This window comes from Oncorhynchus keta, chromosome 18 (genome assembly GCF_023373465.1).
Source record: "Oncorhynchus keta strain PuntledgeMale-10-30-2019 chromosome 18, Oket_V2, whole genome shotgun sequence".
Classification (NCBI taxonomy): Eukaryota; Metazoa; Chordata; class Actinopteri; order Salmoniformes; family Salmonidae; genus Oncorhynchus; species Oncorhynchus keta.
In genome coordinates this window covers 37,324,973-37,340,176 of record NC_068438.1, presented here as the reverse complement: position 1 = coordinate 37,340,176, position 15,204 = coordinate 37,324,973, and the positions used below count along the sequence as shown (strand labels likewise).

General features: G+C 45.1%; 2 protein-coding genes across 2 annotated transcripts in view; both read left to right on the top strand.

Annotated features, from left to right (window-relative positions):
* stim1a (stromal interaction molecule 1a) overlaps positions 1-6,237 on the top strand; it is an 85,387-nt gene extending 79,150 nt beyond the window's left edge. The window contains exons 12-13 of the mRNA XM_035792480.2: positions 2,766-2,829; positions 3,851-6,237. Of these exons, the coding sequence (XP_035648373.1) occupies positions 2,766-2,829; positions 3,851-4,367 (581 nt within the window). The 3' untranslated portion in view covers positions 4,368-6,237. The remainder of the gene's footprint in view (positions 1-2,765; positions 2,830-3,850) is intronic.
* A 348-nt stretch (positions 6,238-6,585) lies between these two features.
* On the top strand, positions 6,586-15,191 carry LOC118397572 (protein sel-1 homolog 3). The gene is made up of 23 exons (XM_052468007.1): positions 6,586-6,907; positions 7,057-7,531; positions 7,796-7,922; positions 8,034-8,155; positions 8,249-8,364; positions 8,459-8,520; positions 8,806-8,938; positions 9,021-9,156; positions 9,264-9,404; positions 9,540-9,751; positions 9,880-10,059; positions 10,169-10,288; positions 10,373-10,513; positions 10,623-10,685; positions 10,785-10,958; positions 11,064-11,191; positions 11,283-11,366; positions 11,457-11,547; positions 12,971-13,058; positions 13,155-13,264; positions 13,400-13,527; positions 14,623-14,728; positions 14,821-15,191. The coding sequence occupies exons 1-23, from the start codon at positions 6,854-6,856 to the stop codon at positions 14,917-14,919; spliced, it is 3,090 nt and encodes a 1,029-aa protein (XP_052323967.1). The 5' UTR covers positions 6,586-6,853; the 3' UTR covers positions 14,920-15,191.
* The last annotated feature ends 13 nt before the right edge of the window (positions 15,192-15,204 follow it).

Sequence of the window (15,204 nt, the reverse complement as noted above, 5' to 3'; positions counted from 1 at the left end):
ACAGGGACTGTAGATGGATATAGCTGTAACACTGTCCTGGGACAGGGCCTGTAGATGGATATAGCTGTAATACTCTGTCCTGGGACAGGGCCTGTAGATGGATATAGCTGTAACACTCTGGCCTGGGACAGGGCCTGTAGATGGATATAGCTGTAACACTGTCCTGGGACAGGGCCTGAAGATGGATATAGCTGTAACACTCTGTCCTGGGACAGGGCCTGTAGATGGATATAGCTGTAACACTGTCCTGGGACAGGGCCTGAAGATGGATATAGCTGTAACACTCTGGCCTGGGACAGGGACTGTAGATGGATATAGCTGTAATACTCTGGCCTGGGACAGGGACTGTAGATGGATATAGCTGTAATACTCTGGCCTGGGACAGGGCCTGTAGATGGATATAGCTGTAACACTGTCCTGGGACAGGGCCTGTAGATGGATATAGCTGTAACACTCTGGCCTGGGACAGGGCCTGTAGATGGATATAGCTGTAACACTGTCCTGGGACAGGGCCTGTAGATGGATATAGCTGTAACACTGTCCTGGGACAGGGCCTGTAGATGGATATAGCTGTAACACTCTGGCCTGGAACAGGGACTGTAGATTGATATAGCTGTAACACTGTCCTGGGACAGGGCCTGTAGATGGATATAGCTGTAACACTGTCCTGGGACAGGGCCTGTAGATGGATATAGCTGTAACACTGGCCTGGGACAGGGCCTATAGATGGATATAGCTGTAACACTGTCCTGGGACAGGGCCTGTAGATGGATATAGCTGTAACACTCTCCTGGGACAGGGACTGTAGATGGATATAGCTGTAACACTCTGTCCTGGGACAGGGACTGTAGATGGATATTGCTGTAGTACTCTAGCCTGGGACAGGGACTGTAGATGGATATAGCTGTAATACTCTGGCCTGGGACAGGGCCTGTAGATGGATATAGCTGTAACACTCTGGCCTGGGACAGGGACTGTAGATGGATATAGCTGTAACACTCTGGCCTGGGACAGGGCCTGTAGATGGATATAGCTGTAACACTCTGGCCTGGGAGAGGGCCTGTAGATGGATTTAGCTGTAACACTCTGGCCTGGGACAGGGACTGTAGATGGATATAGCTGTAACACTCTGGCCTGGGACAGGGCCTGTAGATGGATATAGCTGTAACACTCTGGCCTGGGACAGGGCCTGTAGATGGATTTAGCTGTAATACTCTGGCCTGGGACAGGGCCTGTAGATGGATATAGCTGTAACACTCTGGCCTGGGACAGGGACTGTAGATGGATATAGCTGTAACACTGTCCTGGGACAGGGCCTGTAGATGGATATAGCTGTAACACTCTGGCCTGGGACAGGGCCTGTAGATGGATATAGCTGTAACACTCTGTCCTGGGACAGGGCCTGTAGATGGATATAGCTGTAACACTCTGGCCTGGGACATGGCCTGTAGATGGATATAGCTGTAACACTCTGGCCTGGGACAGGGCCTGTAGATGGATATAGCTGTAACACTCTGGCCTGGGACAGGGCCTGTAGATGGATTTAGCTGTAATACTCTGGCCTGGGACAGGGCCTGTAGATGGATATAGCTGTAACACTCTGGCCTGGGACAGGGCCTGTAGATGGATATAGCTGTAACACTCTGGCCTGGGACAGGGCCTGTAGATGGACATAGCTGTAACACTCTGGCCTGGGACAGGGCCTGTAGATGGATATAGCTGTAACACTCTGGCCTGGGACAGGGCCTGTAGATGGATATAGCTGTAATACTCTGGCCTGGGACAGGGCCTGTAGATGGATATAGCTGTAACACTCTGGCCTGGGACAGGGCCTGTAGATGGATATAGCTGTAACACTCTGGCCTGGGACAGTGCCTGTAGATGGATATAGCTGTAACACTCTGGCCTGGGACAGGGCCTGTAGATGGATATAGCTGTAACACTCTGGCCTGGGACAGGGCCTGTAGATGGATATAGCTGTAATACTCTGGCCTGGGACAGGGCCTGTAGATGGATATAGCTGTAACACCCTGGCCTGGGACAGGGCCTGTAAATGTATAAGGCAAACTCTCCATGCTTCGTCCACCTACCCCTGGCCGTACGGTCTCCAGCTGTCCAATGACTTGCTCTTCTTCCTTAGCCTGATCCTCAATATTCTTCCTCATCACCCAGAGCACTCTTCCACTCACCAGTAACTAATGTTCTTAGACCCCTCACAACATACTGCCACCGACTGATTTTACAAATAATCATCTACAATGAAGGGGTGAGGGTTGGTTATGAGTAAATATTTAACTTCCGTCCCCCCTGCAAGAATCCTGACCAGGCACCAGACAAAGTCCTCACCAGACAGTGGCATCCCTCCTGTTCTCTTGTCAATACTGGCATCCCTCCTGTTCTCTTGTCAATACTGGCATCCCTCCTGTTCTCTTGTCAATACTGGCATCCCTCCTGTTCTCTTGTCAATACTGGCATCCCTCCTGTTCTCTTGTCAATACTGGCATCGCTCAGGCCAGGGGTTTGAACATCCGATATTTTGCATCCATCACTTATATTTCTCCCAACCGAACATTACTGAATTGCTCAACACAAAGGTAAACAACACTAATTCATTACTGGAATGTCTCAAACACCCATGTCTTCTGCTAGTGCCCTCCCAGTCTAATTCCAGCCTACTCTTGTCCCTCACCCTGTGTTGTTGTTGTGTGTGTATATAATCAGAGAGTGGTTGTTGATAATGGTGTTGTTCTGTGTTGTCTCTATAGCTCCCAGTATGATGTCCCTGCGTCAGCGCCACATGGACTCCCAGCTGGCCATGGGCTCTCAGAGGTTGGTAGAGACCTGCCTGTTGGCGGGGCAGCAGGGAGACGGTACCTCCAACTCAACCAGGTCTAGGGCCACCCTCCAACAGTCACACAGCCAGTCCTTCCAACAGTTTGAGGCTCTCCCCCTGCCTCCCCTGTCCTCGGCTGTCTCGCACCCCGCGATCATCTGCTCATCCCCACCTCTTTCCTACCGTCAGCCCCACTCCTTCCACTCCTCCTCCTCCTTACACTCCACCACTCCTCACTCCTCCCATGTCTATCACTCGTCTTATTTTCAGCCCATGGACACCATCCCAGACTTCCAGCGCAGCAGCAGCTTCGGGTACCCCTCTGCTCTCTTCCCTCCACACTCACCGCATGCGCGTGGGATTTTCTCTCTGCCTACATTTTCACCCCCCATAGTTTCATATGTATTTTTTTCTTATCTAGTTTGCAGTGTTCTCATTTTCATAAACGGTTGTTTCATCTAACTAGAACTCACCCATTTTGCAACCTGTGACATCTTGCGTACATTCTTATGCATTATTACTTTTTCGTTAAATACGTATTTCTGCCTAATTCATTGTTTTCTATTTTAGTTTTTTCCATCCACTCCCAACTCTTGTCTTTCTCGATAGCCCAAACAACCGTTCCCTCTGCCTGCACTACTAACAGGAGGTGGAGTTGCTGTTGGCGAGTAGTGCCCACTGTGTCCTTTGCTTTACAGGCATTGGATAGATTACTTCAAGCATGCAGTGGTCTAGCTTGGATCCACTTCTCAGTCAGGCTCAGTCCAGAACAGCTTCTACCCCATAGGCCTTTACCCCATAGTACTGAAAGGATTAGAAATGTGTTGGCATTCCATCTGATGGTAAAAATCCACCTAGCCTATCAGAGGGGAAAATGGAGATACTACCATTGCTTATGTCTGTCCAGTTCTTTTAGGTCTACTTGAAGTGCCTAGGTGGTAGAGGCGGTAGAATGTTTCTGGACCGGGCCTCACTGTACCTCTCTTCCTCCACCGACTCTCTTCTGTTCTTCCACAGAGAGTTGAACCGCTCAGACTCAGACTCCTCCCTGTCCCTCTCCCAAATCGGTGATCGTCTGTCCGCCTACAGCTCCAAGGGCCACCTGGTTAAACCCACCTCCTTCCTGTATGGCCAACCCGTCCGCTCTGCCTCCGACGAGCCCTCCCTGCATGCCCACACCCCTAACGGAGGGAACCGTGTCCATGAAGGAGGAGCCCTGGCCGAGCCAGTCCCAGAGAGCCCCATCCTGATGAAGAAGGTGTACAGCATCGAGAAGTCAGCCAGCCTGGGAGAGATGAATGTTGGTATGTCTATGTCAGAGTCCTCCCGCTCCCTCAGCCCCAACTCCACTGACGCTGACACCCCCTCCCCCACGGGGGGCCAGCCTGGGACCAAGGGAGGCAGCCGCATCCCACAGCTCTCTTCCAAGAAGAGCCCTCTGGAGGAAGACAGCGGCTCCACGGGAGAAGACACAGACTCCGTCGCCAGCCGTAAGAAACACACCTTCAAGATCTTCAAAAAACAGAAGAAATGAGTTCTACTAAAGAGCTGTCCAATGTGTTTCTCTTATTATTGTTTGTGTTTTGGAGAAGTTGTTTTGGGTTGTTCACTGGTCACACTCGGTGGTGCAAATCGTTGCCTTTATGGATTTGTAGGTACTTTCCCTGAGGAACTGTGGGAGTAACCAGCTATCTGATTATATGATTTTTGTCCTGATTAGATTGGGAATGGGTGGTATTGTATAGTGGAATGTAAAGCACTATTTATTTAGTAGGAAAGGGTGCCAGTCTCTCAAAGGGAAACAAGTCTCCTGGGTGGATGTCTTTTGGTTTACTTCAACCTGTATCAGTTTGCATGTCTTCACCTTTGTTTGACTGATATTCTCTGAATGCTCCTAGGTGTTTGCTTGGTTCTTGTTCCTATTCTGCTTAGACAACACTTAACTCAGTTGTTTCATTTGGTTCATTCCCAGCCACCTTATGTGTTTTGACAAAAAATTGTGTCAATGGACCTTTTTAAGTACTTAATGGTAGTAATTTTGGTCAATTGTGAGAGGGGGGCTGAAAAGGGCTGAACAATACTTGCAAAAACCTCCTGAATCAATTGTGCTCACAAGAAATCTAGCAGTCAATGTTGGCAGAACTCTTCCAGTACAACTGCAGACACAGCAACACATGAGGCAAACATTTCCCTCGGATGGTGCACCTTTCGGAAGTGACGTAGAAGTGCTTGATTTAAACCGCTTGAAGACCCCCAGCACATACAAAGCTAGGTAGCCTGTGTCACAGTGCAAGAAGTAATTGTCCACGATTTAAGTTCCCTAATAGAGGGGAAAGTTATTAAAAGGACTACTTGAACTATATGAATGTAATGTCAAATGTTTATTGAAGTAAATGTCTACATTTGCAAATTGCCAATCGTATCAATCTACATTGCAGTTGTTGTAAGAGATATCATGTGGATCATTGAGTGCTGTTGGAGGTGCCAAAACAAAGACTGGTCCAGTGGCCTTTTTCTTCTCATCAGCTATATATGTACTGTACATTAGACGCAGCTTTAGAATGAGTAGCACTGCCTTCCATTTTATCTGGGGACTCCAAAACAAAATAAGGTGATCAATTTGACATTGTCACCCACATGATTTTAAGTAGAGCGTTTCAAGCAGCGTTTGTATTTCAAACACTCCCAAGTTGTTTAGAGCTTTCTGGGGAGGTGTTTGCTACTTTAGCTTGTTCTGTAGACTACCCTGATCACCTATTTTCACACTATACAGATCCAAAGTCAAGCACACAATAACAGTAATGGTGTCTACTGGTCACTATTATAAACTCAATTGCCATTAATGGTTTTGAGGGCACACATGGTTTAGAAAAGGATGTCACGATACATTCTGGTTGTAGGGACTCATAACTTTCTAAATAATTGACGTGCTGCTCCTGACTCTGCGTAATAACCACAGCACTTCTCCAAACCACACCATCGCCCCCCAATGGAGGCCTCACACAGTGCGATTGATGGTATGGATGAAAAATGTAATTATTTTTCTTTCATTGATCAGTTGAAAACATGAACTTCCTATTGGTACTTTTTAAAGTTTAATTTGTACCTCTTCTGCACGATGAAGCTGTAATGTGGATTATGCCGTCTATCTGTGAGTGTCTGTTGCCAGGATACTGCACTGATGCATGTCAGCTACTGTATTAACGTCTATAATGGGCTTGAGGCAGAGGTCAGCTCGAGCATCATGACTCTCCACCCCTACTTTAACTCCCGACTTCTCATTTTGAGCTTCTATTTATGAATACATATATTTGTACAGAGAAAAAAAATGTTGCATCTTCTGTGACGTTCTCTAGACTTTTACGGCACTCCTGCATGGTAGCAATAAACTATTTTGAATGAAAGACATGGTGTGCTTTTAGTGGGGATACTAACACATAAAACTGTAGCAAGGCGAAAACGTATTTTATCACAGGTTTTCTAGAGTAATTGGCACTGAATAATGAACAGACTTGGGTATTATTTATTTTATGTGCATTTTTTAAACATTATCCCTCTAGTTCACAGTAAAACACAAGCGCAATATGTATTAAATGTGTAAACATTTTCGAATGCCGTAACACATTGAGGGAATTTAGTCGAGATGGTTTGCTCCGAATATCAAATAACCCGTCAATCTATTGGTCACGTGACGCGTCTGATTGCGCAGCTATCAGGTGGAGCTGTGTGCATTTATTCCAATATTTACATAAGCACTTGTTTCACTTGTGGACAAAGCAGGATATTAGTCCGGGTTCTCGTCATTCTCAGGTTTCTTCCAGTCAAAAGGACAGCAAACGCACCTTTTTTTAATCTAGATTTGACTATATGGTCCTTTATTGGCGTTTTTACTGCTAACCTTTTAATTTGACATATTTTAGTGTTTGTCTTTCGTGTGCTTCTCAGCATGAAAACATTTAAACCAAATTTTTATTGAGCAGCCATCATCTTAAAGGAATTATACACCCCCACACTCGGACCATGAACCAGCATTACTTGGATAAGTGTTTATTACTGTTTCTCCTCAGTTTACAGGTAGGCTATGTTGTACTATATCTATTTTCAAAATACCTGTCATACACACACACAGTAATGTTTCAATTTAGGTGCTTCATTTTAAAGAAATTTATCAACCTTCAATGTACATACTATTTTGGTGGCTTTCATCCTCTCCCTCCACACAGATGGTTTGGGGTTCAGATCATGTGATGATCCTGAACCCACCAGCTGAGCCAGTGCCTGGCTACTCTCTGAAAGTGTTGTACTCCTGTTCTAAACCAGCTGTGGTGCTGGTGGAGTGTCTGGTGTCTTATGACACTGGAGTAAGCTCCACGGTATTCCAGAGACACTGGAGCTGTGAGCCGGGTCCAGACCGGATTAGGACTCTGCTACTGAGCCTCCCTGACTGGCTGGTGTACCAGCCTGACTGGGTTGTGCCTGACACTCAGTGGGTGCTCAGTGCTATGCTGCGTGCCTCAGTCAGTGAGCAGGGATCTGAGGACAGTTACAGGTCAGGCCAGGCCACTGCAGTAGTCAGCTTGCAGCCCACGTCCCCTCTCAGTCGCCCCATGAAGCAGCACCAACTCTGCCCTGGCTGGGCTACACAGATGCTGTGGTTAGCCCACAGGACCACAACCTCACAATGCCCTGTGGAACAAGGTAATTACTGTAGAGTTAGTTAGAAAAATGTCAGCCCACAATGATACAATAGTTGACAATACAAAGTAAAGATTTAAAACAACACATTGTGGACCACTCAAATAGAGCATTGAGACACTAAAAGCAGTCATAGTCAAACAAGGTATAGTAGTGTAAGACAGCTATTCATTTTCAACATATTTAGTCTATAAACTATAACAAACTTCATACAAAACTTTATATCCTAGCATTTCTCATTTTATCACAAAATAATCTCCCATTCAGAGACAGTCCATTTGTTGTCGTCCATGTATGCCTCAACTGGAGAGAACTTTGGCATCACCAAGACTTTAAATGCCTATAGCAATGAGGTCCTGGAGTACTTGCGACTCCAAGATATTTCTTTTCCATGGTAAGAACACTAGCTACATAGTCTGTATGTGCTTGCGAAAAGACGTGGGCTTCATGTTGGGGATATTAGCATAGGATAATATTTGATTATTTTATCCTCTCCTGTTTCCAGGTGTGTGTTCTCCATCTGGGTGTTCCTGACCCAATCCTGTCAGGAAAACTTGTGCGCTGTTTTTCACCACATAGACTATCAAAATAACTATGCCACTCCCAATTTGTTCCTTAAAAGATCAGGTAACATTGCTCTTCTATCCTCACTTCTCAAATGGCCATATGCATTATTATACCAGTATAATGCCTATTCCTTAGTTATAACGTGTTCTGCAGGCCAGCTGCATGTTCAGATGCATGGGGAGACTGGGAGGTCCTCAGCGTTCCTTTGCCCATTCCAGGTGCCCCTGGCCCAGTGGTGCCACATCAACATGGAGCTGCGTGGCAGAATGGTCAGTATTAACCCCATACCCACAGTAGACAGGAAATCAATGTTTCAGGAGTTTACCCAGTAATGTCTTCACTCTTCTTCTGAATTATGTTTAGGTGGATGTTACCATGGTGTGCATAGATGGGCAGCAACGTTTGGTTCATACTGCAGAACACATGTAAGGATGAACACAGGACAAAATAAAGAAACCTATAGCACAGGGGTGTGCAATTCTAGTCCTCCAGGGCCTGATTAGTGTCACAGTTTTTGCCCCAGCTAACACACCTGAATCAAATAATCACCTAATCATAATATTCAGTTTAGAATGCATTTTGATTAATCAGCTGTGTTTGCTAGGGATGGAGAAAAAGTGTGACACCAATCAGGCCCTGGAGGACTGGAGTTGCCCACCCCTGCTATAGCATGTCAGCATCATTTTGAATATGGAGCTGGTTTCTTACAGGTTCAGAGATCCTATACACCTGGATGACACGGAGGGCTACTTTGTGGTCAGTGGAGGTAAATTTATGAGAGGAATTGAAGGTTATTATGGACCGTTGGTGTACTATCGAAACAGAATACCCGACGTCAGGCCGGTAAGAATCACAGTCAGACACGTCCAAATCCATCTGTAATTCAACAAAACATGTTACACCTGTATTAATTTGTCTCCCACAGTCTGAAGTCATTGTTCCAGACCCTATTAGGATTCTGAATTTGACTGGATGGCTACATTCCTGTCAGGAATTTCAGTTGGAGCTTCATGTCAAATTGACTGGGTATTTACTGAGAGCCAGAGAGAAACAAGAGTCTGGTAATGACTTGTAATATCCACTAGATGGCATGATAGTGTATAAAATATTCAGTGGCTCACAAAGTTAGTGTCACTCCATCCAAACTGAAACTACCTCTGTTTTCCAGAGAACTGTATGGATGCTTATCATGAGTGGACATTAAAATGTCATTTAGCTGTGACACCACACTGTGAACCCTGGGAGGCACCCAATGCCCCTCAAAGACGTAATGCAGTTCATCTGGCAAAGATACTGGCCACCAAGCATGGTAAGAGCTGGTCATAATAATACTCTTCTACAATTATTTTAACCTCCAAAGGTGTTCCTCCAGTTAACGCCATCAACACCATTTAATGAGGATGTTGCAATCTTTCTAATGTTATTGTTTATACTGTATACCCAGGTGGCAGAAAGGTTGATCTGGCATCAGTGGGAAGGGCTCTGTACTCCTTGTCTCTGCGTAAGCTGAGTCAAGAGAGCACTGGATCCACTGGAGTAGTTAACAAGATAATGGCCCTTCTGCTGCAAGCTGGCTGTCTGGGGAACAACAGAGCTCTACACCTGTCATCAGTGCTCTACAGCAGTGGTGTAGGAGTGGAGAGGCAGCCCAATAAGGTGGGTGGATGAGTGTGTGTGTTCAGGTGTATGTCGTCATGACTACGGTCAGGAGTTTTTCATGGTCAGGAGAAACTCCAAACCCCCTATTTGTACTTTGCATGTCTCTTATTCCCCTCATCCTCCAGGCATGGTTACTGTCCCTGCTGTCAGCCCAGAAGGACTGGAGACTGGCCCTGCTGCGCCTGGGGCACCTGCACCAGCTAGGTGAGCATGGCATCCCCCCAGACTCTGACCTGGCCTATGCCTACTACTCTAACATCGCCAAGCAGACATCCTCCGACCATCACAACCCCTCACCTCAGCAGGTAGGCCTTGTGCCTGAAGCAAGATCATCTCAGCCTGTGCAAGTATTATACAATCCTAAAACATGTCATTTAATGAAATTGCTCCTCATCTAGTTTGTCTGTTTTGTAGATGTTTGTAGAATCTATTTACCTGAACAACGAGGAAGTGCTTCGGTTCCAAACCAATGAAAACCACGATATCTTTCACTGGTTAAAACTCCAGGCCCGCAATGGAGCCGCAGATGCAGAGGTACTATACATCTGTCTGATTGTTTTCAGTATTTAACTATCTCAATAAATATTTTGTGATAATGGTTGAACTGCTCTTCTATAGCAAGCTGTGGCCCGCATGCTGTTCTGGGGCCAGCAGGGCGTGTCTCCAGACATCCAGACTGCTGTGAGACACTATGAGAGAGGAGCTGTCCGTCTGGGGGACCCAGTGTCCATGTATGACTATGCCATAGTCCTCATGCAGGTCGGAGGTCAATTACTCAGTTTGATGACACAGTCAGTCTCTATAGTCATTCTAAGTTCAATGATAGTAATGTCTAGCCTATTTTGACAATACCATCATTACGTTTAAGGGCCAAGGAGTCAAGAAAGACATTCCAAGGGCAGTCACTTTCCTGAAGAAAGCAGTAGAGCAGGTTGGTCAAAATTATGTTCAGGACTTTATCATTATGCATGGGCTGTAAGGACTACAATGACACCTTCAAAATAGCTCATCATAACATTCAATCCCACAGGGTTTCACGCCAGCGATCAATGCCCTTGGCTGGTACTATGAGCAGTTTGAGAAAGACTACCAGCGGGCAGTGCAGCTGTGGGAACAGGCTGATAAACAAGGCAGCCCAGATGCTGCTATGAATCTGGGTGTCATGTACTCCCAAGGCCTGTATCCTGGGAAAGCTGCAGACAAGGTCAGGTCGACTGTCAGTATACCCTGTGGTCTCCTACGTAGCTTACACACTGACCGGCATCTATTGGACTGAGATAATGAACCAACAGTGTTTTGTCTCTCCCAGTTCATGGCCTATACCTACTACCTGAAGTCTGCCCAAAGAGGAAACATAGATGGCTCCATTCAGCTGGCTGATGTGTGGACCACAGGGATCCCTGGACGAGTCAAGAGGCATCCAGCAGATGCTGTATTGTTAGTCTCTAAATTCATTAGTTTTTTTTTTAATGAATCTGATGAAAACATTACTTTGCATTGCTTGCCAATCAATCTGTTTTTACCACAGATGGGTTAAGTGGGCAGCTGAGCGCAATGGACACCTTGGAATGGTCCTCAGGAAGGCCTTGGATTCCTATCTTAAAGGGGATAGGTGACCATCTCTCTTATTAGAACATTACAAGATAACACTAATTTGTAATGTTTGTTATTGTATGAACCTAATGTCTCTACTGTTTTACAGCTTAATGGCCTTGTTGTATTACATGATGGCAGCTGAGTCAGGATTTGCAGCCGCCCAGTTCAATGTGGCGTACCTATGTGAACAAAACACTGTGAGTTTGATTGGTGAAACCTGTTTCCACAGTGATGATACAGTATATCAATGCATAACTATACTGAACAAAAATATAAAACGCACCATGCAAAAATATTTAATATAAGGAAATCAGTCAATTGAAATACATTTATTAGGTCCAAGTCTATGGATTTCACATGACAGGGAATACAGATATACATTGGGTTTACAGACATGTCATACAGTGTGACACATCTCCTTCGCATCGAGTTGATCAGGCTGTTGATGGTGGTCTGTGGAATGTTGTCCCACTCCTTTTCAATGGCTGTGCAAAGTTGCTGGATATTGGCGGGAACTGGAACACTGCTGTTTTACACGTCGAACCAGAGCATCCCACACATGCTCAATGGGTGACATGTCTAGTGAGTATGCAAGCCATGGAAGAACTGGGACATGTTCAGTTTCCAGGAATTGTGTACAGATCCTTGCAACATGGGGCCGTGCATCATGCTGAAACATGAGGTGATGGCGGCAGATGAATGGCACGACAATGGGCCTCAGGATCTCGTCACAATACCTCTGTGCTTTCAAATTGCCATCAATAAAATGCAATTGTATTTGTTGTCTGTAGCTTATACCTGCCCATACCATAACCCCACCGCCACCATGGGGCACTCTGTTCACAACGTTGTCATCAGCAAACCACTCGCCCACAGGATGCCATACTGCACGGCACAGTTGAAACCAGCATTCTTCTTCTCCAGCGTGCCAGTGGCCCTCGAGGGTGAGCATTTGCCCACTGAATTTGGTTTACGACATTGAACTGCAGTCAGATCAAGAACCTGGCGAGGACGATGAGCACGCGGATGAGCTTCTCTGAGACAGTTTCTGACAGTTTGTGCAGAAATTCTTCAGTTGTGCAAACCCAAAGAAGCTGGATGTGAAGTTCCTGGGCTGCGGTTGTGAGGCTGGTTGGACTTACAGCTAAATTCTCTGCAACATGTTGGACTTGGCTTATGGCAGAGAAGTTAACATTAAATTATGTCAACAACTCTGGTGGGAATTGCTGCAGTCAGAATGCTAATTTCACGCTCCTTCAAAAAACTTGAGACATTCGTGGCATTGTGATATGTGACAACTGCACATTTTAGAGTGGCCTTTTGTTGACCCCAGCACAAAGTGCACCTAGGTAAAGGTCATGCTGTTTAATCAGCTTCTTGATATGCCACACCTGTCAGGTGGATGGATTATTTTGGGATAGGAGAAATGCTCACTGGGATGTACACAATTTGTGCACATAATTTGAGAGAAATAATAATTTTGTGCATATGGAACATTTCAGGGATCTTTTATTTAGCGCATGAAACATGGGACCAACACTTTTCATTTTGCATTTATATTTTTATTCAATATATATAAATATGTGACACACATGTAGTTATAACTGACCTTTCCAATAGGGAGGTTTCCTGGATCCCACTTTTGCAGTGCAGTGTATGAGGAGATACTACAACCTGACCAGCCAGGCACAAGATCCTGATCCCTATGGTGAATTGTCTTTGACACAAACAGTCAGCATTGATTCCGTTGTTGCACTTTTCTCAGAGAGATTGTTTTAATATTACCTCAATCCATCCTCTGCAGCCCTGATCAGGATGGGTGACCTGCTGTATGAAGGACATGGGCAGAGACCGAGAGATGTGGCAGCAGCAGCAGAGATGTACAAACAGGCAGCACTAAGGAGTGACCCTCAGGTATGCCAGCCAGGTTACATACGTGTGATGTCATTGCCATCTCATTAAAGAAATGCCTTCCCACTCATCTGCAACCCGCGTGTGTGTGTGCGTGTGCGTGTGTGTGTGTGTGTCTCCGCATGCTTTTTCTCACAGGGCTGGTACAGTCTTGGTGTGCTTGTTCAAGAGGAACAGGGGTTACCTTTGTCCGTCCTGTCTGAACTGGGTCTGACACAACATTACATGGCAGATAACACTGAGCTGGCGACTACACTTTACCGCAGGTATGTACTGTGGTACTGTACACCATTTACAACAGGTGGATGCCATGTACACTACCTGAGGATATGATGGTATATCAGTGGCGGTCAGTGTCGTTAAGATTTGGGAGGACGATAATTTTTTTAGGATCATGGCCTTATTTCTTGCTTGTTGCTACAACCTCACCTATAAATGAAAGTTTACAGCATAGGTGCATACAAGTCGCTTGTGGACATCAGTGCACAACACATCAGCTGTCTGTGACCGGGAAAAAAGTCTTTAACCTTTATATCAAAACTGCTAACCGCTGCACACAGCCTTCATCGTTGTCACCATATTAGCTAACGTAAAGTCAACAACATAGCTACTAGAACACGTTAGTAAATCCACTACTATCATGCAGTACAGTGTACAGTAAGCAAGCAGTTTAGCAGTTACACTGCTGGCAATAAATAAAATAAAAATGAAAAGCTTACCTTGACTTGGAGAAGTTAGCCATAGCCAGCTAGGTAACATAGCATCCCTCTCTGTTTGAGCTGGGTGTTTGAATAGGCTAAACTAACTAGCTAAATGCATTTGCTAGCTAAGTAAGTGTAAAAAAAAATATATCTCTCTCGCACTTCTTCATTTTTGAATAAATTCATTTGTTCAAAACTGTTAAACTATTGTCTTTCTCTCTCTTTGAGTCAACTACTCACCGCCTTTTATGCACTGCGGTGCTAGTTAGCTGTAGCTTATGCTTTCAGTACTAGATTAATTCTCTAATCCTTTGATTAAGTGGACAACATGTCAGTTCATGCTGCAAGAGCTCTGATAAGTTGGAGGACGTCCTCCGGAAGTTGTCATAATTAATGTGTAAATCTATGGAAGGGGGTGAGAACCATGAGCCACCTTGATTTTGTATTGAAGTCAATGTACCCAGAGGAGGATGGAAACCAGCTGTCCTCCAGCTACACCATGGTGCTACCCTACTGTTGATTTCAGTAACTTTTATAATGTTTCACTATTTAAATTTTTATGAAGTTCACTGAGGAGGATGGTCCTCCCCATCCAGTCTGGTATAATATTGTCAACTGGTTAGGCTATTCTCACTGTACAATTCCTATACTTTTCCATAGGTGCAGAGACTCCAACAGTACAGCAGAGTCCTACTTACCCTGCAGCCTTGCCCTATTCCATGCCTATCTGCACTCTTTCCAAAAGGACTACAGTGCTACTATCAAGGTATGTATGATGTTTGAACATTGAACTTGTCCTATTCAACATAGATACAGTATGCTATGAACGTTGATATTGGGCTGTCTTCTCTCCCTCAGGTCTCTGGTACTGTGGTCATGGCAGTTGCAGTTCCACCAATCCTCTTCATCATCCTCCGTGTACTGAGGGGGCGTGGCATCATGTCTTATTATCACTAGGATCAGGAAACCCATCAGCCTATCAGCACTATGAGGAAGAAGACTTGATTGTATCTAGAGCAAAAACTTTTTTCGCAGATTTTTTTAATTTTGTTTTTATAGCTAAAGGTAAACATTTTTTGTGTTTTTATCTTTGTTTTATCTGGAATGAAGATAGCACAATTTCTTAAATTGAATGTATAAAGTTATTTCAATGTTCTGTATGATCATGGTTTACAAAACTGTCTATTGATTGAACAGTATTAATAAAGCAAACCATTATTTTCTAATGACTGGGGCTCCAGT

Coding starts and splice junctions, on each gene's coding strand:
- LOC118397572 (XM_052468007.1), top strand. CDS start 6,854: ATGAACCAGCATTACTTGGATAAGTGTTTATTACTGTTTCTCCTCAGT. Junction 10,686..10,784: donor TGAAGAAAGCAGTAGAGCAG/GTTGGTCAAAAT, acceptor TCAATCCCACAG/GGTTTCACGCCAGCGATCAA. Junction 13,265..13,399: donor CACTAAGGAGTGACCCTCAG/GTATGCCAGCCA, acceptor TTTTTCTCACAG/GGCTGGTACAGTCTTGGTGT.